This window comes from Marmota flaviventris, chromosome 10 (genome assembly GCF_047511675.1).
Source record: "Marmota flaviventris isolate mMarFla1 chromosome 10, mMarFla1.hap1, whole genome shotgun sequence".
NCBI classification, from domain to species: domain Eukaryota; kingdom Metazoa; phylum Chordata; class Mammalia; order Rodentia; family Sciuridae; genus Marmota; species Marmota flaviventris.
Genome location: NC_092507.1, coordinates 101,931,990 through 101,957,253, shown reverse-complemented (window position 1 = coordinate 101,957,253; position 25,264 = coordinate 101,931,990). Strand labels below are relative to the sequence as shown.

The following is a 25,264-nucleotide window of genomic DNA, read 5'->3' as shown; positions in this document are numbered from 1 at the left end:
TAGTAGCAAAATTAATAAAGCAGTGGAAAAATAGCTTCCTGCACTGGAACTTTTTTAGCCCACCCTGAGTCATCTAAAATATATTTCACTGTGTCTTCCAGAACTTGAGGTCAGCTCTAAACTTTATGTGACAATGCCCAACTTCACCTTCCATCCACTGACAGCCTATACCCAACTGCCCTGCCCAACCCATTACTTGAAGAGAATTAGAGTGGCCAGGAGCCTATTTTCCCACTCACTTCTTCTACACACATTTATTGAGCATTTTCTATAGGTCAAATTCAGAGACATAAAACAGATTCAAGGTCAAAGGCAAGTGTGTCATGCTACTATGGTCAATGTCCAATAAAAGAAGCATATCTTAGCCAAGTAGCAAGTCTGGGGGCAGACTGGATAAATCATCTCCTTTTGTCCCTGGGAGGGTGATCTTCTCAATCAGTCCTTGTAGGAATGGGGGACTACCAGTTTTATGGATATGTGAGCATATTGGTCTCCTGGGAATACCATAACAAAATACTACAAACTGGGTGGCTTAACCAGCAGAAATGCATTGTCTCACAAGTCTGCAAGGTAGAAGTCCAAAATCAAGGTATTGGCAGGGTTTGTTTACTTCTGAGGGCTGTGAGGGAGGATCTGTTCTTGGTCTCTCTCCTTGCTTAGAGATGGCTGTCTGCTCCCTCTATGACCTCCTATTATCTTTCCTCTAAGCACTTCTGAGTCCAAATTTTCTCTTTAGATAAGGACACCAATCACATACTGGATGAAGGTCCACTCTAATAACCTCATTTTAACTGGATTACATCTACAAAGGTCCTATCTTCAAAGGAGGTCACATTCTGAGATTCTGGGGGTTAGGACCCTACATATGAATCTTTCGGAGACACCTTTCAATCCATCACAATGAATGTCTCTGGAGCAGCATCTGGAAGCACCATAGAGTTGGATTTTAAAAATCTAAAGTAAAAGGTCTCCATCAGCCACTTCCCTTCTCAGAGCCTCAGGTTCCTTCTCTGTAGAATAAGGGATCTGGACAGGGCCTCCAAAACAGCCCCGCTTCCTTCTATTCAATTCTAGCACTGTGCCAGGGCTGAAGTGACAGAGGGAGGATAATAGTTCAGTTCCATCTCTTGCCAGCAGTGTGATCTTGAGCAAATTCTGATCTTCTAAGCCTCAGGATTTTAACTATAAAGGGGGGACATAATAGTAGCAGCTTTGGAAAGGTAGAGGTGTTCCCCACCAGGGTGCTGTGTCTCAGCTCCATTGGGGTGAGAGGCTTTAGCAGGAAGGCAGCTTGTGATCCTAAAAAGTGGCTTTCCCATCTCCAGCTTCTCCAAATCTTACTCCATTCTAGTTAGCTATTTTATTTTATTTTTTATTGTTTTTTAACAAATTACTTTTTTTTAAAGAGAGAGAGAGAGTGAGAGAATTTTAATAGTTATTTTTTAGTTATCGGCAGACACAACATCTTTGTTTGTATGTGGTGCTGAGGATCAAACCCAGGCCGCACGCATGCCAGGCGAGCGCGCTACCGCTTGAGCCACATCCCCAGCCCTAGTTAGCTATTTTACATTACAGTTAGGGCTAGAATTTCACTTGACTGTTTTTCCTCATTGTGTTTTATAATTTTTATACTACAGAAAAGCCTATTATTATAAGAAATACATAAAAAAAAGTCTACTTAATTACTTCTGTTTTACTTAGCTTTTTTGCTGCTGTGACTAAAAGATCTGACCAGAAAAATTTTAGGGAAGGAAAAGTTTATTTGCAGACTCACACAGTTTCAGAGGTCTCAGTCTACAGACAGTAAGCTCCATTCCTCAGGGCTTGAGATGAGGTAGAACATCATGGCAGGAGAGTGTGGCGGAGGGAAGCGGCTCACTTGATGATCAGGAAGCAGAGAGACAGACTTCACTCACCAGATACAAAATATATACCCTAAAGCCACACCCACAATGCACCACCTCCTCCAGCCCTACCCTACCTGCCTTCAGTTACCACTCAATTAATCCCATCAGGGGATTAATTCACTGGTTGGGTTAAGGCTCTTATAACCCATTTCTCCTCTGAACCTTCTTGCATTGTCTCCCATGTGAGCTTTTGGGGGATACCTCTCATCCAAACCATAATAGCCTCATTTAACACAGCTCTAAAAAGAAGCTATGTAAACCTAGCCTCTCTCATGAGCACTAGACTGCTCGGTGCCTATAGCTGTTCTGCTCTTATTTTGAACTTTTTCTATGTCCATCTTCACATAGATTATATTATTATTATTATTTTTCTTTCTTTCTTTCTGCAGTGCTGGGGACCAAATCCAGGGCTTCCTGCATGCTGGGCAAGCGCTCTACCACTGAGCTACATTCTCAGCCTTCACCTAGATAATAAACAACCTGAAGAAACAAACAGGTTTCCTTACTCAGACTGATGTGCACAATGCACCAGCCCCTTACATAAAATAGCTCTATACTCTTCCCTACACCCTGGTATACCTCTACATCATAGAGGTACCCTCTGAGGCTGAGAAGTCATATGGTAGTCAGTGGCCAAGACAGGATTCAAGTCTACATCTGATTCCAAGCCCGCCCACCTAGCATGATGCCCTCCTCACTGGTTTCTATCAACGGTATCTCAATAGACACAGATTCCTTTCCCTCACCCCAGACCCTTCATCTGATCAGGGCTTTCTGTGGCCTTGGTGCCCTCTGGTGGTTCATAAGGGCTTATTCCACTGAAGGCCTGTAACCCCAAGCACTTGAGAGAGTGACCACAGTCTAGAACAGAGACTCTGCATCCAGAAGGGAGTTGAACTCACTATTAGAGCTGCACTTCTTAAATGGGCCTCTCAGGACAATTCTGCTAGGTCAAGGAAGAGGGGTTAGGGTTGTTTTGGTCCAACAGCACTGGACTGACACACAAGGTCTGAGACCCCCTGCACTTCTGTCCCACCCTCAGTCAGGACATGTGGACTTTGGCATTCTCTGATGAACCCTCCTGGGAATTTCATTTCCAAGAGCTTGTTTATGGAGGAAGAAGAAAGAAGAGACTAAAAGTGGTCAATGTTCAGGACATGACGGTTCTCTGTTACAGAGTCCTTTCCAAAAGATGTCATCAAGCTGGGCACAGTGGCAAATGCCTGCAATCCCAGCAACTCAGGAAGCTGAGGCAGGAGGATCACAAGTTCAAAGCCAGCCTCAGCAACTCAGCAAGACCTCATCTCAAAAATAAAATAAAAAGGGCTGGGGATGTAACTTAGTGGTAGAGTGTCCCTGGGTTCAACCCCCAGTACCATACATACAGAAAAATATGCCATTAGACTCTCCAGTGAGTATTGATTATATTCCTATTTACTCTGTGGCTCTCAGGATGCAGAAATGGAGAATACAATAGGACAAATACCTTAATGTGGGTGCTATGGACCTTCTCCTATTGATAAGTATCAAACAGACACAGACATGAGTGGTGGAAACATGGAAGTCAAGAGGATGACTCTATAGACTGGGCCTTCTGTGCTGAACCCCATGTGCTTTCTCTCTCTCTCTCTCTCTCTCTCTCTCTCTCTGTATGGGGGACTGAACCCAGACGTACTTAATCACTGAGCCATATCCCAAGCCCTTTTTATATTTTATTTTGAGACAGGGTCCAATGAGTTTCTGAGGCTGGCCTCAAACTTATGAGCCTCCTGCCTCAGCCTCCTGAGTTGCTGGGTTTACAGATCCCACACGCTTTCTTTAAAAAAAAAAAAAAATTTTGCCTGAGGCTGTCCTGGCACTGTTTGCCTTAAGTCAATAGGATACATTATATTGTCAGCAAATAACCTGTTATCTTCAGGAGAAATTTGAGCCCAAAGAGTCCTCCCTGCACATAAGAATTAGTTTCTAGGACACAGAAAGACAAGATAAATAGAAATAAACTTCCCCAATGATAAAATCTGTAAGAACAAGTCCCAATTAGAATAGAACCAATCAGCATGGGCCAATGTGACCCAGAGTTGCCTTTGGATCTTTAGCACCTCATTACTACAGTAAAGTCTCCCATCCATGGGGTAAAACCAAGAGCAGTAAGGACTTGAAAGTCTGATGTTATCCTACTATCAGTGGAAAGTAGAGTGGTGGAGCATGCCTGTAATCCCAGCAATTTGGGAGGCTGAAGCAGAAGGAATGCAAGTTTGAGGCCAGCCTCAGCAATTTAGACCTTGTCTGGAAAAAAAATGCTGAGGAATGGGCCTGGACAGAACTTGCTAGGAAACGTCCCTGGGACCCCCAATAAAAATGGAGAAAAAGGGGAATGTGTTGTCCCTCTCCTCTGAGACAATCCACTCTCTCTACCTGAGTCCCCTTTCCCCCTTCCTTTTCCTTTCTAATAAACTCCCATCTGCTACTATGCATGACTTGTTTGATATCTTATCTGTGGGACTGCAAACAACTGGTAGTGGAATCACTTTGGCTAACATGGATGGGACTTGCTCTGAAACACTATTACCCCCAGAAATGGTCACTTGTATTCAAAACCAAGAATAAAGTTTCATCAAATATCCTATTGAGCTGAAGAAGGTAGAAAACAATTAGGGGTCAGATAACTCCTGCAGCACCACTCCAGTCCCCCAGCACTTGCCCAGCTTCTATTCACTATTCCTTACCCTCTGCCTTCCTGCTCAGGGGCAGGAGGACAGCAGGGCAGAGAAAGAGGGGGTGGTATGGAAAGCTTGCCTTCCCACATCACTTCCCGCATGACAAGGCTGTGGGTCAGATGCCATTCTCTCCCTACTTTCTCCTTTGCCTTTCAAAGGCATTCCTTACAACTTAAAAAGTAATCAGCAGCCCTTCTGAGAATCCTTTAATCATTGATCTGGCTTTGAGATCAGCTAAGATACCCTGGAGCTACATTGGCCAGTGTCATAGTCACTAGCCACCTACAGCTATTGAGCATTTGAAATGTGGTTAGGCTTAATTGAAATGTGCTCTAAGTATAAAATATACATTGGATTTTTAAGGCATGCTATAGTTGAAAAAGTGTAAGCTATCTTTATTTTTATTGATTGCATGTTAAAATGATATTTTGGATTAAAAATATTATTAAAATTAATTTGTTTTACTTTTTATTATGGCTATCAGGGCATTTAAAATTACAAATATGACTCGCATTATATTTCTATTTGGACAGACTGTGAAGGTTTAGAAAACTAGAGCCCTGCAAAGCTTTACCACATGGAACCACAAGGAGGTGGTACAGAGATGTGCAGCTTCCTTGGCATGACTTCTGGCAGGAAGCAGGCTGACTTCCCTAGACCCTGGCACAAACTTCTTCAAATCATAGTTGTGCATGGACTCAATACCTTTATTTTATTCACTTATTTTTTTATGCAATGCTGAGGATCGAACCTAGGGCCTCACACATGCTAGGCAAGTACTCTACCACTAACCTTATCTTTTTTAAAATATATTTTTAGTTATTGATGGACTTTATTGTCTTTATTTTTATGTGGTGCTGAGAATCGAACCCAGGGCCTCATGCATGCTAGGCGAACACACTACCACTAAGCCACAACCCCGGCCCTACTAACCCTATCTTTCAAGAATAGTTTTAAACTGCTGTTCTAAAATTTGTTTGGCCTACATTGTGCTGTTCCTAAGAACATAAATTCTCTAGAACAAGAGTTCAAATCCACCGAATTACAACACCCAAACTAGAATTTTTTTTTTTAAATTAAAATTCTGCAAGTTTCATCACAACCACTTTGTAGTGAAGAAGGACTCCGAATTCAAGTTCTGAAGAGCTCTGGAGCTGGGCCCCTGATCAGAAGATAAAATGAAGATGCTGGTCACAGCATTGGAGAAAACAGTGCAGGGAAAGATGCACAAGAGAGGGTAGAGACCCAGGAGGGATAGGAGAGTCCACGGATACACCCCACTTCCATCAAAATGCTACACATCTGAATGTAACTTGGCACCACATCTCTGCAGAGTATATATCAACAATCCTAAAAATTACTATGTCCTTTGACCCAAATATCTGGCTATGAGGATATTCACTCAGGATTGCAGCAGCCAAAACACACACACACAACAAAAACACTATAAGCATCCTAACTGGACATTAATAAGGGTTTGGTTAATTCAATCAAGATATAGCTATAACATGGAATAATTTGCCCTGTTGCAAAGGAATGCAAGTGAATACTAGTCTCATGAAAAAATATTCATGTTAAATTCTGTGAAATACAGAATTTTATGTCCAGTATCTATGCTGAACTTGCTTTAAAAAAATAAAAAATAAACGGTCAAAGTATACACTTGCAAAGCTAGCCATCTGAAAAGGATATTCTCCAAGGGATTAACAGTAATCTCTGGACAGTGGGACTATGGATGGCTCTTTTTCCTTTAAAAAAAAAAAATAATAAAGTCATGTTTAAACTGGGTACTCCTACCAGTTGTCTCAAGAGGTATGACTTAAAAGCCACTATTCCCCTCAAAAACTTTCTGAGCCTTCGCTATGAGTATCTGCCTTTGTTAAAGTTCCGACACTTTCTCAGTGTGCGATCTCGTCCTTCAGACCCTGCGGCCCTGCCTCTTCTGCGTACCTGCCCCTCTGCCCAGATGACACCCGGCCTGACCCACGGGTTACAGTAAAACTTGAACAAGAGCCGGCGCGAGCCAGAACTCGGAGTCGTTTAAACCACAATCCGAGTAATCCGAAGGTTAAAAAATCGCAGAAGTCAAGTGCCAGAGAGGTCCAGCTGTGGACGTCTTGCCTCTGGGGCGAAATCCGCGCCTCCGGTTCCGCGGAGCAGCCAGGCGTGGTTCACCACGGTAGCAGAACTCTCGTGGGTCTCTGCCCGGCGCGAGCGCAGTGATGTTTACCGGCAAAAAACGCGGACGCTGCGCCTCTATGAATTTGGTCCCTCTGGAGGCGCCGTCTGAGTGCGCACCTCCTCCGCGTCACGTGACCAAGGCCTGTAAAGGAGGACCGGCGCCGGGGTGGCTTTCGAGCGGGATGGAGGCGACTTTGGAGCAGCACTTGGAGGATACGTGAGTAGTGCGGGCCCTTCCGGCTGTCCTGAGGTCGCACTAGGGGGATTTGGTTGGGACAAATGGAGAGAGCTGCGGGTGTTGGCCGGGGAGTTTGGGGGACGCCCCGAGTTCTACTCGAGCCCTGGGACTCAGAAGGGGTGGGTGACCCGGAATTAAAATCCCGCTGGCCTCCGAACACTTCCTCACCAGGTCTCCTGGGCTCAAGCCATCTGTGGCGTTTAAATCGTCTCTAAGGTCCCGGTGGTTCGTCAACTTGGGAAACGGATTAATTTGGGGGAATACCGGATGTGCATACTCGAGCCCTGCAGTGTAAACACACACACGTTTCTCTTCTCTTGTATGTAATCTACTTACTTGGTACTTAGGGAAATGTATCGTCCCTTAAATTTTTCTAGTATCTATGTGAAATTCAAAATTGGAAACGTATAAGGCATAGAGGGAGACACCTGTCTGTCGCTGGTGTCCAGTTTCTCTCTTCTGTCTGGGAGGGAACTCCTAATAAGCTTTTCAACTAAAACGAGTTCATATGCTAAAGCATACATCTATAACAAAGGCAAAAAAAAATCCTAGATATTGCAATATTGTGGCCCTTGAAAGTTCAGCAGCACTTGACAGTCTTTTCTCATAAAACGTTTTATTTAAATAAATTATATAACTTAATTTTTTGGGTGTGGTAATGAAAAAAGGTTGGGAAATACTCAAAGCATTTTTAAAATATCTGGTACACAGAAAGTCTGTACTTGGTGTAATTATTTAAATATTTTCATGTGTTCCTGGAATTAGAATGAAGAATCCGTCCATTGTTGGAGTCCTGTGCACAGATTCACAAGGACTTAATCTGGGCTGTAAGTGTTTTATCCAATCCCTATATAAGGTTAGCGTGGAGCCTGTTACACTACCATGCTCTAGCTTTTATTTCCCCTTACCTTGGCAGTTTCTGAGAATTTTTGTGGGAGTAGAGATTCTTTCCAAATAAGATTAGAAAATTAAAACTTTTTAATTGGCACATAAAGAATAGAAACGTTTGGGCTGGGGCTGGGGCTATGGCTCAGCAGTAGAGCACTTGTCTGGCATATGTGAGGCCCTGGATTTGATCCTCAGCACCACATAAAGATGCATAAAATAAAGGTATTGTGTCAATCTAAAAAAATATTTTTAAAAAAAGAATAGAAATTTTTCTTATCACTGTAGTACAAAATAGTTGTCTACATAAATGGCATTTGAATCATTTTAAATTGGGTCTAGAAAGGACTTCAGATAGTGACAACAATTACCATTTATTGAATTCATTATACTGGAACTGTTAAGCTGTGTCTGATTTTCACAATACCCCTGCAAGGTGGGTGGTGTTATTTGTTAGCCCAATTACACTTAACAAGAAATTATTAGGCAGTCAAAACAGGGATTTGAAAATCGAACACATCAGAGTTCAACCCATTCTTCCATTTGTTAGTAATGTGAACTTGGACCAAAAAGAATCTTTCAGTGCCTCAGAGTTTCCAGTTATCTATTAAACAACTGGGTTGTTGTTTAATAATGGCAATAATAGTAGAATAATTTGCTTAATGTGCCTGGCACCATTTTGGTAATCTGTAACTTAGTCATTTTTACATACTCATTGGAGAAAAAAGGTAAACTTTTTGAAGAGTTTGCCAGGCTCAGTAATGGAAAGACTGAAATTCACATGTAGAAATCTAAAACTGAATCATTTTCTGAAAAAACTTCAAAGTGTTTGAAGACTACACTGTGTCAGTGAATGTTTTCTATAACAATAGTGAATCTGTAGTTTGTCGTGGTGGCAAGTCTATTCTCTTAATTTCAGGCACAGTTAACCTTATGTTGCTTTTATGTGTAAAAGTCTATTGTAAACTTAGTAATTAATTTTTGTATTTGGGACCCCACATTTAATTATATTATAAAATGTTATCAAAAAGTTCTGAGTCAGGGGCTGGGGATGTGGCTCAAGTGGTAGTGCGCTCGCCTGGCATGCGTGCGGCCCGGGTTCGATCCTCAGCACCACATACGAACAAAGATGTTGTGTCCACCGAAAAATAAATAAATAAATATTTAAAAAAAAAAAAAAAGTTCTGAGTCAGGGCCAGGCGTGTGGTGCATGCCTATAAATCCCAGTGGCTCAGAAGACAGGCAGGAGGATCACAAGTTCAAAGCCAGCCTCAGCAATTTAGCAAGACCCGGTCTCAAAATAAAAAGGGCTAGGGATGTAGCTCAATGGTTAAGCACCCTGGGGTCAATCCCAAGAACCAGAACAAAAAAGAAAGAATTGCTTACAGAATATTCACATATGCTATTAAGGTGATCTTACCTCTTATCACCTGACAAAATAAAAATATGTCCTTTGAGGTTGAACTCGGTAAAAAAAAATCAGATTTCTCAAAAGGAATTAATTTCACTAAATTAATTTGTTCTTATTAATTTCTTTTTTTTTTTTTTAATATTTATTTTTTAGTTTTCGGCAGACACAACATCTTTGTTTGTATGTGGTGCTGAGGATCGAACCCGGGCCGCACGCACGCCAGGCGAGCGCGCTACCACTTGAGCCACATCCCCAGCCCCCTTATTAATTTCTTATAATTTGTTTTTTTAATATTAATTTTTAGTGTTAGGTGGACACAATATTTTATTTCTATGTGGTGATGAGGATCGAACCCCGTGCCTCATGCATGCTAGGCAAGTGCTCCACCACTGGGCTACAACCCCAGCCCTAAATTAATTTGTTCTTATTGACTGCTTTTTGTTAATTGCACTTGAACTTCTTGGTTTTAGTAAACTGTATAAAATGAATTTATGACTTTCAAATTGACTTGAATTACAACTTCCTTATATGCTTGAGAAGATGATGTTTAGAGATGATGATGGGAATGACTTTGAAAATTGTCATTTATAACATTCAAGGATTGTTGCTTGACTTTCTCCCTGATGTAACCAGCTGAATATCAAGGAAAATAATTTCATGTCAATTTCTAATTCAAAGGGAGATACTACTATAGCTCTGTACTTGTTTGAAGACAATCAGGTAACATGATGTCATCTATTTTCCAGGTCGTGGGACTCTGTCAGATGAACATGCTGGGGTTATATCTGTTCTAGCCCAACAAGCAGCTAAGCTAACCTCTGACCCCACTGATATTCCTGTGGTGTGCCTAGAATCAGATAATGGGTAAGTAGATGTAAGTGATTCCCTTCCTTTTTTATTAAATAGCTGTCAATGGATCTTTACTTATTTATATGTGGTGCTGAGAATTGAACCCAGTGCCTCACACATGCTAGGCAAGCGTTCTACCATTGAGCCCCCTTCCCAGCCCCCTTCCTTTCCTTTTATTCTGGAAAATCTGCCCTGTGTCAGTGATTCCTCAGAGTACTTGAGAGGGAATTCTTCACCTATGGAACCACAGGAACAGGCTGACCTCTAAAATTAATTGTGCTTTCAAGCCACAATGACTTTTCAGTAATGAGTAAGAATTGTCATGAATTATCAGTCTACCAAGAAAAAGTAATAAATTGCACAAAAGAAGACTGATCAAATAGTAACTTCTATAATAATAGACATACTAAGGATATTCCAAGGGAGGAACTGTAGGATAATAGTACATGGGGGGGGATCAAAATATAAAATTATGCACAATAGGATCACAGTTTTGTAGAAAGAAAAAAATCTGTATTAGATAAAAAAGAGTTAGCATACATGGAAAGATGGTGGAATGAGATGAACATCATTACCCTACATACACACGATTACACAAATGGTGTGATTCTACATCCTGTACAACCTGAGAAATGAAAAGTTGTGCTGTGTACAATGAAACGAAATGCATTTTGCTGTTGTGTATAATTAATTAGATTAAAAAAATTTTAAATGTTAAGGGGAAAAAAACCAGGAAAATATTGACAGTATCTGTGAATAGTAAGATTAAGGATTAATTTTATTTTTATATTTTCATTAAGTACACCCAAATGTTTTTATTGTGCTAATTTATTGCTATCATACATAGAAATATGATGTTATTTTAGTCTTATACTGAAGTCCCACTTGTTAACATTTTATTGAATATTTTCCTTTTTTTTTTTTTTCAGGAACATTATGATCCAAAAACATGATGGCATCACCGTGGCAGTGCACAAAATGGCCTCTTGATGTCTCTCATCAGTTCTCCAGCAGCCTGTCATAGGGACTCAATCCTACTATGTTAATCATCTTACAAAACTAGTTAAGTTGCAGTGATTAAGCCATTCATTGAATATGCATTGGGTACTTTTCTATTTATTTTAGAGTGAGTTGCTTTTTAACCAACGTATCAGGATATTAATAAGGATCATGTTTTGAAGCAGCATGTCCAGATCACTTTGTATATAAAATTTTGTTAGGTTAAATAAATCTGCTTGGAGGAAAGCTTAGGTATTTTCTGGATTCTTTAAAATCCTAATCAAATGCTCATTTTTTTTCAGTTATAAAGTTATGTTTTTCAAAAAGATCTGTTTGAAATTACTTCTCTTTCAGAATTTTCCCAAAATGCCTATATTCTAACAGAAGTGTCCATGAATATTTAAATCAAGCATATACTTCTCTCAATAACATCATAGCTAATATCATTTAAATAGTTACTCCAAAAACTTCATTTTGCCCTTTTGTGTTTATACAACTAAGGCTAAGGGATTAGCAGATACCTTTTGAACTCAGACTCCCAACTCAGGAGCCCACAATATTTACCCATACCATTAGAAAAAAATAGGCATATTTGGCTAGAAAAAAATCTTTTACCATAAGTTAACTTTTCTTTTTCTTTATCCTTTATAGTTCTCAACAACAGAATGGTGCACAGGTAGACACAAAGGACCTCAGTTCATTGAATTTGAATATAGCTCTAGTTGCTCTTTAGCAATTTAATGTTTCACAGTATAAAAAATATCCAGGGCTGTGGCTGTGGCACAGTGGTAGAGCACTTGCCTCGTATGTGTGAAGCACTGGGTTTGATCCTCAGCACCACATTAAATAAATAAATAAAATAAAGATATTTTTTAAAAGAATATCAGAAGGGAAACAAAGATTTTGAATGAGGCATGTCTCAAGCCCTTGAGTTTGTACTGAAGGGAAATGGATGTATGTCATATTCCATACATTGTGTGTGTGTTTTATTATCTCTTCCCTGTTAGCATATACATCTTGAGGGGATGAGTAAGAATCTAGAACAGTTCTTTATACAGACACTGAATGAATACTTGCTGAATAAATGTACAACTAAAACAAGAGGGTTTTGTAGTATAAACTTGGCCTCTAAAGATGTAATGGATGGCCCAGTGCAGTGGTGCGTGCCTGTCCCTGAGGTTCAGGAGGCTGAGATAGGAGAATCAAGAGTTCAAAGCCAGCCTCAGCAACTGCAAGGCACTAAGCAACTCAGTGAGACCCTGTCTCTAAATAAATAAATAGGGCTGGGGTTGTGGCTCAGTGATAGAGTGCTCGCCTAGCACCTGTGAGACACTGGGTTTGATCCTCAGCATCACATAAAAATAAAATAAAGGTATTGTGTTCACCTACAACTAAAATATATATATATATATATATATATATATATATATATATATATATATATATATAATTTTTTTTTTTTTTTAATGTAATGGGCACTTGGAATAAAGGGTTTCTAGGCAGAGGAAATGGCTTAACAAAGACAGGATATACCAAAAGGAATATTTATATAACAGCAAATGCCTTAGTTTGGTCTGTTAAGAGGTTATCAAAACAAAAAAATAAACAAGAAAAAAAACTGAAAGGACAGCTCACTCACAGACTTACCCACCTAAGACTCCTGAGCCTGGGGCTGAGGCTGTGGCTCAGTGATAGAGCGCCTGCCCTGCATTCTCAGCACCACCTATAAATAAATGAATAAAATAAAGGTCCATACATCTAAAAAAAATATTGAAAAAAAGAATCCTGAGCCTTTTCCTGGGTTTTGAAGCAGGTAAGACTAAGTGGGATAATTTAGGATTAATCTGTAGACCAAGCTCATTTTTCCCAAGGAGAAAACTCTTGATTACTCATTCATGCATCTAATTCATAGCTTCTTGTGATAACAGCCAACCTTTTTTGAGATTGTTGCTACATGCTAGATACATACTAAGTAATTTACATGCATTTAGCTCATTTAGTCCTCAATTTTATGATTTATCTCCATTTTAGAGAAGAAATAGGTCTGTTGAGATAATTAGCTCAGGATCAAATACAAGAGATAAACGGGAAATGAGGATGAATAAATAATTTTAAGATGACTGAATAGGAAAATTAGGTGCCTTACAAGCAGTCAAATGGAAGGATTAGAGAAAAGGTAACAAAGTTTGATTTTAGATTGAAGCTGAATTTCTTTTTTTTTAATATTTTTTTTAGTTTTAGGTAGACACAATATCTTTATTTTATCTTTATGTGGTGTTGAGGATTGAACCCAGTGCCCTGCGCGTGCCAGGCAAGTGCGCTACCACTGAAGCCACATCCCCAGCCCTGAAGCTGAATTTCTGACAGCATTCCTCATGTTCATTAACATGTATTGAGTACTCACTGTGTACCAGGCACAGTTCTAAACCTTTCTTCAGAAGTCTCACATTGCATTCAGGACAAAACCACTCTGCTTAAGATACTCCCTTGTCCAGCACCATGGCATGGCAAGAGGCAGGAACTATTTATTCAGTGAAATGAGTAACATACTTTTTATTTATTTTTCAAAACCACCCCTTGAAGGTAGGACAGCATAACCAATTTATTGATAAAATCTAAGAAATATTGAAAAGAGTTCAGGGCTGGAGATGGCCGATTTTTTAGTCCACAGAACTAAAGCTGAAGTATGGTCTTTCTCAAGACCGCTCCTTTGATGGCTAATTTTATAACTTGAGATGCTAAGATATTTAGTTAAACATTATTCTGGGTGCTTGCAAGGGTGTTTTTGGATGAGATTAACATCAGAATCAGTAAAGATTGCCTTCCCAAATATGGGTGGGCTTCATGCAAGCCATTAAAAACCTGAGTAGAATACAGAGCTTGAAAATCATTCTTTGAGCTCTGGGAAATTGGTTTTGTGCCTTCAGACTCAAACTTGAACTGAAAATTGTATCATTGGTTCTCCTGTCCTTTGATTTGAACTGGAACCATACTATCACTAGGTCTGCAGCTTCCTGGGTATAGATCTTGGGCTTCTCAGCCTCTATAATCATGTGGGTTAATTCCTTATAGTAAATCAATATCTCCACCCCCTACCGCCATTCTAGGGAATATTTTATTATTTCTCTGGAAAACATAGATAAATATATAGTCCCTCAAATGTTGTGTTTTTTGGCAGTACTGGGTGCTTTACCACTGTGCCACAAAACCAGCCCCTTTTTATTTTTTGAGACAAGCTGTCGATAAGTTGTCGAGGCTGGTTTCAAAGTTGAGGTATTCTTGCTTCAGCTTCTGAGTGGCTGGGACTCCAGGTGGGTGCCATAGTTTCTTCAGGTTTGATGATTCAGTAGGCCTTCAAAGGACTGAGCATTTGTACTAATGTTATTTCATACAGTAAAAGGATACAAAGGAGAATCAACGAAAGGAAAAGGTTAGATGGGGCATGTCAAGAAGAAACCAGGCACATGCTTCCAAGAATCCTCTTTCAGTGAAATCATACAATGTACTTAATTTCCCTAGCAGTGGGTTATGATAAGTGTGAAATGCCACAACCAGGGAAGGTTGCTGGAGATTCAGTGCCCAATGGAGGGTGGTCACATAAGCACTTTCTGCTCAGCACATGCTAAATTTCCAGAGTCCCAGAGAAAAGCAACTGTCCAGCATACAACATGTTCTTTGCACATTAGGCACAATGCACCTTTTAGGGAATAGTGGGAACTCTACTGAATCTAAGGTCCCAGATGCCAGGCAGAGGCCAACTTTTTAAGACCTTTCACTTGTTAAGACCTGAATCTCAGGCCAATTATGTTAACCCTTTTCTGCATAAGGAATGAATGAGGACACGTAAAGTTTCAGTTAAAAAATTAAAATCTCTTAATTCTAGGCTGTAGCACTGTATTAAACACTTAAGTCACTAAGGGTTAAAAATTATTAATGGGCTATATTTGACAAAGGAATCAGGGTAATAGTGGTAACTTAAGAAAACATGCTGTATTCTCCCTGAATAGCTTTAGGGCCAAGACTAGGTTTGAGGCTGAGGGAATTATTTGTTTATGTAAAACACCCTACATGCTTTAAGTGGATTGTGGATTGGATACAGATGCCAAAATATTAACTAATATCCCAAAGGTGGATTGATTTTTATTATTATTATTATTATTATTATTATTATTATTATTATTCTGAGGATTTAACCCAGGGGTGCTTTACCACTAAGCTTCATTCCTAGTTTTTTTTTTTTTTTTTTCCTCTTCAATTTTTTATTTTCAGATAGGCTCTCATTAAGTTGCTCAGGGCCTCAATAAGCTGCCAAAGCTGGCTTTGAACTTGAGAGTTTCCTGCTCCAGCCTTCCAAATTGCTGGGATTATAGGCATGTACCACCACACCCAGCATAGTTTAAGAATGCTTACCAACAAACAGTAGCTCCATCAATAAGCAATAGATGGTTAACATAGTCACTTTATATATATATTGTTAATCCTCACAACAACCTTGAAAAATAGTATTTCCCACAAATGGAATCAGTAAAGGTAACTTTTCTAGAGCTTTAATGCTTAAAAAAATGGCAAAGCTGACATTCTACCAAGTTTGCAATTCCCATTACATCTAAAAGCTTCCTTAGGTTTGGAAGGGCTTATCTCTGGGACTTTGCTGCTTTCTTAGACTCCCTGTTTGCCACATTTCAAATCTGTCCCCAGCCTCGGGAATCAGACCTCTCTATCAATATAAAGCATAGTTTGATCTCATCTTGTGATTAGAATCAGAGAGCCTTGCTTTAAAAAAGCAACAAGTGTGCCACCAAAAAAAAAACAAATACAGTCCTACAGATGTTTACTAAAAATGTTTTCTGGAGTGTGTGATTAACAAAGAGCTCTCTGAAAAGCATTCTCCCTTTTCCTTTGGGTTTTGCCTTTTGCTGAATGTTTATTTGATCCCTACCACCAGCACCACATAATTGCATAATCTTTCCATGGTTACACTTATGGAGCATTTTCCCAAACAACTAAGCTTTTTCATTAAAAAATATTATAGTATGGCTTTAAAAGGTTCAGAAACCCCTTGCTTTGTAAAAGGGAACATGCAGAATTTCTGGATACAGCAAGAAAAACACTTTGGCCTAAAATACACCCTGGTTTAAAATCTGGAATATTGGTGTAGGGAGATGAAAGGCAATTTCCCGTTGGCCTTTTTTTTTTGTAGGGTGCAGAAGAAGGAAATAGGAATAGAAAGTTGAACTGTCCCAGTAGTTTTCTAGGAGAAATAGCCTTAATCCAAAATTCAATAAGAAAAAAGCTTCACTGATATTACTGTAAATATACTCCTTTTATGGGAGGTATTTGAAGTTAAGATATGTAAGTATAAAAAGAAAAGATTAAAATTAGACCTGAAACTCCAAATTTGTAACCAGAACACAAAGGATCACACAATCTGAATTTACTTAAGACTGCCTTCCCCACCACCGCTTAGTGCTGGGGATTGAGCCAAGGCCTTATACATACTAAGCACTCACTCCAACCCCCATGATTGTCATTTGTGGTCCAGAAAATGTATCTCCCACCTCTATGAGCAAGTCTAGATAATCTCCCTCAGGAACCTCTGGAATGTGCATTAGAATCCTAAAGCCCCATCCCCCAGCCTTGAGCACAGTCACAGAAAGGATTTTGCCCTTAGTTTACTTGACAATTACTTTTGATCCCACAGTGAAAAAGTCTACCTTCTGAGCAAGGGGTGGGTGGAGGGCGGGCCTGAGAAGCTCTCAAGTTACAGCCTTTCCTCCTCCCCTCAGGAAGTAAAGTCCACTGGCAGGAAAGCCTCAACTGGCTCTGCCCTACAATGCTCACTTGTTTTCACAGTGCAGCGGAATGAAATGGCTTAGAAAAAGAGTAACTTTCTACGAAATAAGTCTGATTTATTTTTCCTCCTAAATTGCCTTGTCTGCAGGGGATTCCTTTGGAGAGCACAACATCAAAGGTAAGGTGGAAATGGGATTGTATGCTGGGTTGATTTTCTACAAGGAATGAAATGACCAGTATCTCTTCCTGTCCAGCTTGCTCACTGGACAGCCATTCTGCACACTACTGATTCTCCTTTCTCCAGAAAGAAACCGCCTGCTTTCAAACTCAGCGGGAAATAACAAGTGCTGCACCCCTTCCTCAGAACATTTAGATTTTCTTTTCACTCTATATACATTTTATTGAACTCTTCCTGAGGAGGTAGAGACCTCATTCCTCAATGCTTTCACATTTCTCCCCTAAGAACAAAAACAGTCCCAGTAGGACCATAAGACCATCATCATTCCCAAAAGATCCATCTCAATACAGCACCCTCTACTAAACAAGTCATGTTTCAGTTTCCCCAACTGCCCTTTTCAACTTTTTTTTTCTGATGCAGGATCCATTAAAAGAACAGGTATTGCACTTGTTGTCATGTCTATTCGGTTTCTTAGAATAGCAATAATTTAGCAAGTGCTTTATAAAGGTATTTCCTACCCTCATCCTGCCACCTGGCCCCTTATTTCTGTAGAGTCAATAGTTTGCTAGAGGACCAGGAGGATGACACACAGCTTCTAGAATTAGCTTGCAGCCCAAGGAAGAATCTTGTGCACAATTGGAGGAGAGGCCACTCAACAATCAGGGAGGTCAGGCTTTATAGTTAACTAAATCCTTAGTTATGTCAGACACGTGTAAACAGTGAGTTTACTGTTTACCACAGAGTTTAAAGGGTTAGATCAGTTTCTTATCAACTGTCTTGGATCTGTCACAGAGATCTTCCTGCACTTAAAACAGAGGAAACATCATGCTGAAGAGGGAGGGGAAAACCCCATATTACACTAAAACCTTGGATGGAGGATGGGGATGGATGATTGTGTTTCATTTTTTCCTGGTAAGTATCTGCTTTCCTTTTCAACTGCCTAGAATTTGGTGGAGAAAGCCTCAGAGTGGCCTAACAAGATCACTTAGAAAATCCTTAGTATCTGAGTGGACAGCAGGCCAGGAACTGTTCATACTACCAAAGTCAAGAGGCCCATGCTAGGCCAAAGAGAAAGCTGAAATGTTCCCCTTGAGTAAAAGCTAAGGGCTTCTATCTAGTACTCTATTCTTCCTACCATTGCTTAAACCTAGCAAATGCTCCTGTCATGATCAGCAGGCTCTACCTTAGCTACATGGTAATTAGGATTTGGGGACAATGATACTTTTAATCATCATAGATGTAGCACTAGGCAGTGTTTAAAAAGTGCCTGGCTCAGCCCAGCATGAACATATAATCCTTTCACTGACAGGGATGGGTACATTTCCTCAGTTCAGCCTGTTGCTTACTTTCCAACCTCCCTCTCCCGATAACCATAACTTAAACTAGAATTAGACCCAGTGGGTACTTGATTTGTCTGGAAAGGAAGGACATTGATTCCAAAAAGGGAGATTATTTTTCTCCTGCAGCCATAAGTAACTAGACTAGGCATTCCATTTTATAAGTTAACTTCATTCCCTCTTTCTTCCTCTCAGGGTTGCTAAATGATACTGGTGATGTATGTCATCTATGTATCTATTCTAGAAAGTTGGTAAATCCTATCATAGCTGTGACCCAAACAACCCTGCACAGCAGCACCAGCTCCACTTTTTTTTTTTTTTGCTACTGGGAGCTGAAGCCAGGGGTGCTTTACTACTGGGCTATATCCCAAATCGCGCCCCCCCCCCCCCCCCGCTTTTTTTTACTATCGGACTGAGGATTGAACCCAGGGCCTTGTGCATGGGAGGCAAGCACTCTACCAATTGAGCTATATCCCCAGCACTGCACTCCTTCAAAAGACTTTTAAATTTTTTTTAATTTTTTTGAGACAGGGTCTAAGTTGCTGAAGCTGGACTTGGATTTGTGATCCTTCTGCCTCATCCTCCCAAGTCACAGGGATTATGGTCATGTGCCATGATACCTGGCTTCCACAAATTATTATGTGTCCAAGGTCTGCTCTATTAACTCTGGAGATGCATTCACACACATGCCCTCTATCTCCTAAAGCAGCCCCTAGCCATGGGAGCACAGGTCTTGATGACAACCTGATATCCACAATGTGGACAACTAAGTATCTATGAATATCAGAGATGGAAAACATCATGCCCTCTCCCTAGTGACAGAACCGGAAGAACAGAGATACCCAGCAAGATTTATGTAATATGAAATTCATAACAAATATAGAACTATCTAATAAATATTAGCTTCATTACCAAAGAATATGGAATGTTTCTTACTAATACGGAAACTAAGGATGCCCTACGTCTAAGAGCCCTTTCTGGCGAGGCCACTTCCTAAATCATATTCAACAGTGTTATGTGTACATTGTTAGCAAGGGTCACTAGTTGTTCCACCTTTCTCCCCAGGAACCACCCTTTCATATATTATCCTCTATGGCTAGGAAACTACTTGATCTTACTTGCTGGTAAGAAAAGCTGGCTAATAACCAGATTAATAAACAATGCCTTATTTGGGGAGTGATGCACAAAATATATCAAGACGTTAACAATGAGAGGTAAGTGCTCACAGTGGTAATGTGGATCCTTAAAGGACTATGCTTATAGTTCTGTATGAATCACAAGAATATTTCTCTATAACAAGTTAACTCCTGAAAACTAAGTGAAAAATAACTGAATATGCTTAAGGAAGCTCTCTGCAGGGGCAGGGGATGCTAATTTACTATTTATAACTACTTGTATTATGTGTATAACTATTTTCTATATTCAATTTATCTACTGAACGTTCCATGAAGGCAGGGACCATGCCTACATTGCTCACAAGTGTACACTATTGTACATCTAGCTCTACATCTTCCTGGGACATACAGTAGGTACTCACTAAATACCTGCTAGTGAACGGATAAACTGATAATATAGTTATGAATAACCAAATGAGGGCAGATGAAATCAGAGATGGGTAGGGTCTTGAAAGATATGCTAAAATGTTATTTCTTATCTTGAGGTTATGAGGTGCTAATGAGGAAAGTTAAGTAGGGGATGATGGAATCAGGTTTGCATTTCAGAAATATAGTTCTGGTTGCTGGGTGGATAATGCCTAGAATCAAGGAGATCGATTGGGGGAAAACAATAAGGTGCTGAATAAAGGCAGTAAATATGGATCTAAGCAAATCAAGGAGACCTTTAGACTTAACAGTTACTAGATGTTGGGGAGGAATCAAGGAGTCCTGGGTTGCTTGCCTAAGTAGATGATGAATGCAATTCACTGAGTTAGAGGACACAGGAAGAGATGGGTATAATGTGAAGATAGCTTGGATGATTTAATATTGGACACTTGAGTCTGAGGGACTTATCACCAAGAAAGTGTTTGGCATGTGTGTACACAAGATTTGCACAATCTGTGTCTACAGCAAACATGGTACTTTTAATTTGAAGGTAAAAGTATCAGGGAGAGGAGGGACTAGGACAAAATCTTTGGAAAACCTGATGTAGAGAATGAATCTGATAGCCCACTGAGCAAACAGAGAAGCACTAATCCAGAAATTTTCAGAGAAAATGATATGCAGAAGCAGCTAAAAGGAAAAATATGATCGAAATGACAATTATATGAATTAGTTTAGTAGTAAAGAAGTCTCTGGTAACCTTGATAAGAGCCATTAGGGTAGAGTGATGGGACTGCTAGGACTTCAGCTTCAGTGGAGAGGTAGCATGAGAAGTGGACACTCCCAATACTCTTGTTTAAAAGCTTGTAAAGGCCAGGATAAATTAGGATGGTATTAGATGGAGACAAAGGGTAGAAAGAAGTGCTTTGTTGTTAAATAAAAATAACTCTGACAAAACCTGGTGCTGATTCCAGAATGGGTTACTGAGGCTAATTCAACTCCTCTCAAAGCCAATTAGAATGATCTGGTGAGGGAGGTCTTGCTGGGAGGGTTGGGGAAGACCTGTAGGTGTTCCTATTGGGTTCAACCCAATTACCATCTCTTAAAAACAAGCCAGGAATGGTGGGGAACTCTTGTAATCCCAGCAACTCAGGAGGCTGAGTCAGGAGTTCAAAGCCAGCCTCAGCAACTAAACAAGACTTTATCTCAAAAAATAAAAAGAGCTAGGGATGTGACTGAGTGATTAAACGTACCTGGGTTCAATCCCCAGTTAAAAAATAAAAACAAATTAAAAATATTTTTTAAAATAATAACAAAAAAAGACAATGAGGGAATATATAATTTCCAGTTTTGGGTTTTTTTTTTTTTTTTTTTAAACCAGGGATTGAATCCAGGGGTGCTTAACCATGAGCCATATCCCCAGCCCTACCCCCTTTTTAATTAAGTTTGAGAAAGGGTCTCGCTAAGTGCTGAGACTGGTTTTGAACTTGCAATCCTCCTGCCTCAGCCACCCAACACTAGAATTACAGTATGTGTCACTGTGACCAGCAAGGATTTTTGTTTTACTTGGGGGTTAGCCATTATTTCTATCTCATATGGACTCTGGTAAAGGAAAACCCACCAACCTTGGTCTAAGACATGTGATTAAGCTCACGATTCAGATTGATGTAGTCTTTGTCAATTAAGGGAAAACATAGACCTTAGGAAAGGTCTTTAATTTTTTTAGTTGAAATAAAAACAAAGGATAGAGGTATCAAGGGAGTGGGACAGATGGATGCAAGAATTCTGCCCTTGACCTTGATACACAATGGAAGACACAAACTCAGTTTTGAGAGATAGATTGTAGCTATTCACAGTTGTTATAACCAGACATCAAGCACAGACTAAAGAGGAAAGGTACTAAACCACAGGCCTGTAGCTAGCCACATTCGAGCAGATAAGAACACAAGTCAGCACCCTGTGGACACCAGAACAGAACCCACATCCACAGAAAAAAGAAAGCTTATTTTGCAGAATGACACCTCACTTGAGTGCTCTTTGCTCATGAGAGAACACAATCTGCTTTAAACTAAGAAACAAGTTGAAACTTGTATTTCCTAGCTTGATTTTCTTCATAGAAGTGTTCTTGGAAGAAAATTATGGTTATAAATGGCCTGAATTGGGAAACTGATTGTCTTTTTTTTTTTTTTTTTTTAAACTTTTGAATATCGAACCCTGATGTCCATAGCACTTTGCTTTCTAAATAAGTTGTGAAGTTTTGGCTGGACACAATGGCACACAACTGTAATCCCAGAAGCATGAGATACTGGGGCAAGATTGGAAATTCAAGGCCAGCCTGGGCAACTCAGGGAGACCTTGTCACAAATAAAAAGGCTGGAGATGTAGCTGAAGTGATACAGCACCCCTGGGTTCAATTCCCTCTGCTGGAAAAAAGAGGAAGAGGAGGAGAAATAGCTTTTCACTGCCTCCAAGCTAATCAGAATTCCAACAAAAAGTATTAGTAGTCTGTAGAAAACAGGCCTCAAAAGGAGCAGTTCTTCTTATGGAGGGAACGAGAGGGACAAACAGGAGGATTAGGTGGGACAAAGAAAAAGAATGGGGCACAAGACCAAACTATAAGGTGACTATACATCCCTATTAAACACTGCTATGTTGCTGTAACTAAGCACTGTCATTCTCAAGTGTTTCAATTTGGAGCCAGCATGATAGCACATGGCTGTAATCCCAACCACTCAGGAGGCTGAGGCAAGATCACAAGTTTGAGGCCAGCCTCAGCACCTTAGTAATAAGATCCTGTCTCAAAAAGGGCTGGAGATGTGGCTAACTGGTAGGAACACCCCCGTCCCCACCCCAAGTTAAATCTCCATTACCACCAAAAAAATAAAAAATAAATAAGTGTCCCAATTTGGATGATAAAAGTATATTCATTCTAATTATATATCATGTTGAAGGAGGGTACTTAGCTTAGGAGCAGAGTTAAAACAAAGCTAGACTAAGAACTGACAGGAATAATTGCTGTTCAATAGTTACCACAAAGATAACTGGAGTAGCTGCCTTTAACAGATGCCAAGAGAATTGGACAGTAAAGCAGTGGTGGTTTTGAAGTCAGTCCATCTGAGTACACATCTCAGCTCCTGTAACCCCACCTTGAGAAATTTTCTCTAAACTTCAACTTTCTGTTCTTTAATACAATATTGACCTATTCCACTACATTGAAGAGGATGAGGTACTTTCATGTAGCATGCTTAACCACTCTAAATAGGAATGACTCTCCCCCAAAATACAAGATAAGTAATGAGGAACCAATAAGGCAAACCAGCAAATACTAGACAGAGCAACAGAACCTCTAGCAGCTGCAAACTCCCCTCTACTGGCTTGCTCAGTATCTAACTTGGGACTTTTTGGTCTGTTTTGATTTAGGTAAATGTGTTTGTGATGGGGATGACCAAGACTTTTGCAATTTTCTTTGTGGTCTTCCAAGAAGAATTTGAAGGCACTGCTGAGCAAACTGGTTGGATTGGATCCATCATGTCTTCACTTCGTTTTTCTGCAGGTATAGTTATCAATAAGCTTGCTATCCATGGAAAAGGACCACAAAAAGCAATTCCATGAAGACTCTTCTGTTAGTCCTTTAAGACTTACATGTTGCTAACATTCAGGTTCACTTATTAATATATATTAATATGTAATGCTGAGTAAGAGATCGCAATGTTTATCATTCACCTGGTACCAAGTTGGTAAAATTATACAGAAAGAGTCTCACTGAGTTGCTTAGAGCCTCGCTAAGTTGCTAAGGCTGGCTTTTGAACATGTGATCCTCCTGCCTCAGCCTCCCAAGTTTTGGGGATTACAGGCATATACCACCATGCCCGTCTTCAATTATTTAATTCTCTGGTTCAATTTTTTTTTAGTTGTATATGGACACAAGTATTTTATTTATATGTGGTGCTAAGGATTGAACCCAGTGCCTCATGCATTGCAAGGCAATCACTCTACCACAGCGATAGCCCCAGCTCCGCTGATTCAATTTTTTATGCCTTATTTTCTTCCAGTCTGGCAAAGCCTTATTATAAGTCCAATGAGCCAGGCCCTCAACCTAAAGTTAGAGCATTAATCATCTAATCACATTCAAAACAAAACACAGAACCAATTCTTCCTCCTTTATGATTAGTATTCAAACTTATAGTTAGAAGCCACTTAGAAGTTACTAGGTCTTTAAAGAGTGTACATTAACACTCCTCATTGTTTCTTTTAGATAAAATTCTAAATTCCTATGCACTGAATTCCCAGGTTGAGTGAAATACAAATATTTTAAAGACTTATTTACAAATCACATAGAAAGTAAAAATTCACTTTTTCATCGGCATGATATTTGTTGGAGACTTTGTCAGTAACTGGAAAATCTTTTCCTTCAGAAATCTTTGTTCACCACAAACAAATGTATACCTAATATTTTAGACAGATTTCTATAGGTATTAGACAGTTTGAATTTTACTGTATGTTTATTAGACATTAAGTGATTAGGGATTTGTTTATTTCCTTTTTTCAGTTTTGAAGAACTTTTATTTACTGATTTCTAATAAATTAATCCATAATAATAATAAAGACATTTATTAGACCCTTACCTTATTCTAGATTCTGTACTAAGAAATTTTAATTTGTCCTATGTATTGTGAATATTTTATTTGTGTTTGGTATGTGTCTTTTTTTTTTTTTAAGAGAGGGAGAGAGAGATAGAGAGAGAGAGAGAGAATTTTAATATTTATTTTTTAGTTTTCGGCAGACACAACATTTTGTTTGTATGTGGTGCTGAGGACTGAACCCAGGCCGCATGCATGCCAGGCGAGCACGCTACCGCTTGAGCCACATCCCCAGCCCTGGTATGTGTCTTTAATCCTTAAACATAAAAATATACAGAGTCTTTAAAAATTATGTGAAAAAATAAATCAGTCTTTCTTGATTTAAAAAAAAAAAAAAAAACAAAGCAGCCATCTAGTAAAATCTCATATTGTGGCAGTTTTATAATGCATTTTCAATAAGATTCTCAACAAACCATCTTACTATCCTTTTAAAAAAAACTTTTCAGAGGGGCTGGGGATATGGCTCAAGTGGTAGTGCGCTTGCCTGGCATGCGTGCGGCCCGGGTTCGATCCTCAGCACCACATACAAACAAAGATGTTGTGTCCGCCAAGAACTAAAAACAATAAATATTAAAACAGAAAAGAAAAAAA

General features: G+C 39.6%; 2 protein-coding genes across 10 annotated transcripts in view; both read left to right on the top strand.

Moving 5' to 3' along the window:
* Lamtor5 (late endosomal/lysosomal adaptor, MAPK and MTOR activator 5) overlaps nt 1-11,513 on the top strand; it is a 29,840-nt gene extending 18,327 nt beyond the window's left edge. For all 4 annotated transcript variants that reach the window (XM_071618176.1, XM_071618177.1, XM_071618174.1 and 1 more), the window contains 4 exons: nt 6,547-7,022; nt 7,809-7,870; nt 10,086-10,203; nt 11,118-11,513. In XM_071618176.1, coding sequence (XP_071474277.1) covers nt 6,847-7,022; nt 7,809-7,870; nt 10,086-10,203; nt 11,118-11,178 — 417 coding nt within the window. In that variant the 5' untranslated portion in view covers nt 6,547-6,846 and the 3' untranslated portion in view covers nt 11,179-11,513. The remainder of the gene's footprint in view (nt 1-6,546; nt 7,023-7,808; nt 7,871-10,085; nt 10,204-11,117) is intronic.
* A 1,072-nt stretch (nt 11,514-12,585) lies between these two features.
* Slc16a4 (solute carrier family 16 member 4) overlaps nt 12,586-25,264 on the top strand; it is a 28,093-nt gene continuing 15,414 nt past the window's right edge. Inside the window, exons 1-4 of one of the 6 annotated variants that reach the window (XM_071618173.1) lie at nt 17,994-18,070; nt 19,561-19,709; nt 23,454-23,586; nt 24,807-24,913. In XM_071618173.1, the coding sequence (XP_071474274.1) occupies nt 24,865-24,913 (49 nt within the window). In that variant the 5' untranslated portion in view covers nt 17,994-18,070; nt 19,561-19,709; nt 23,454-23,586; nt 24,807-24,864. The other 5 variants (XM_027922075.2, XM_027922076.2, XM_071618171.1 and 2 more) reach the window with 5 other exon arrangements.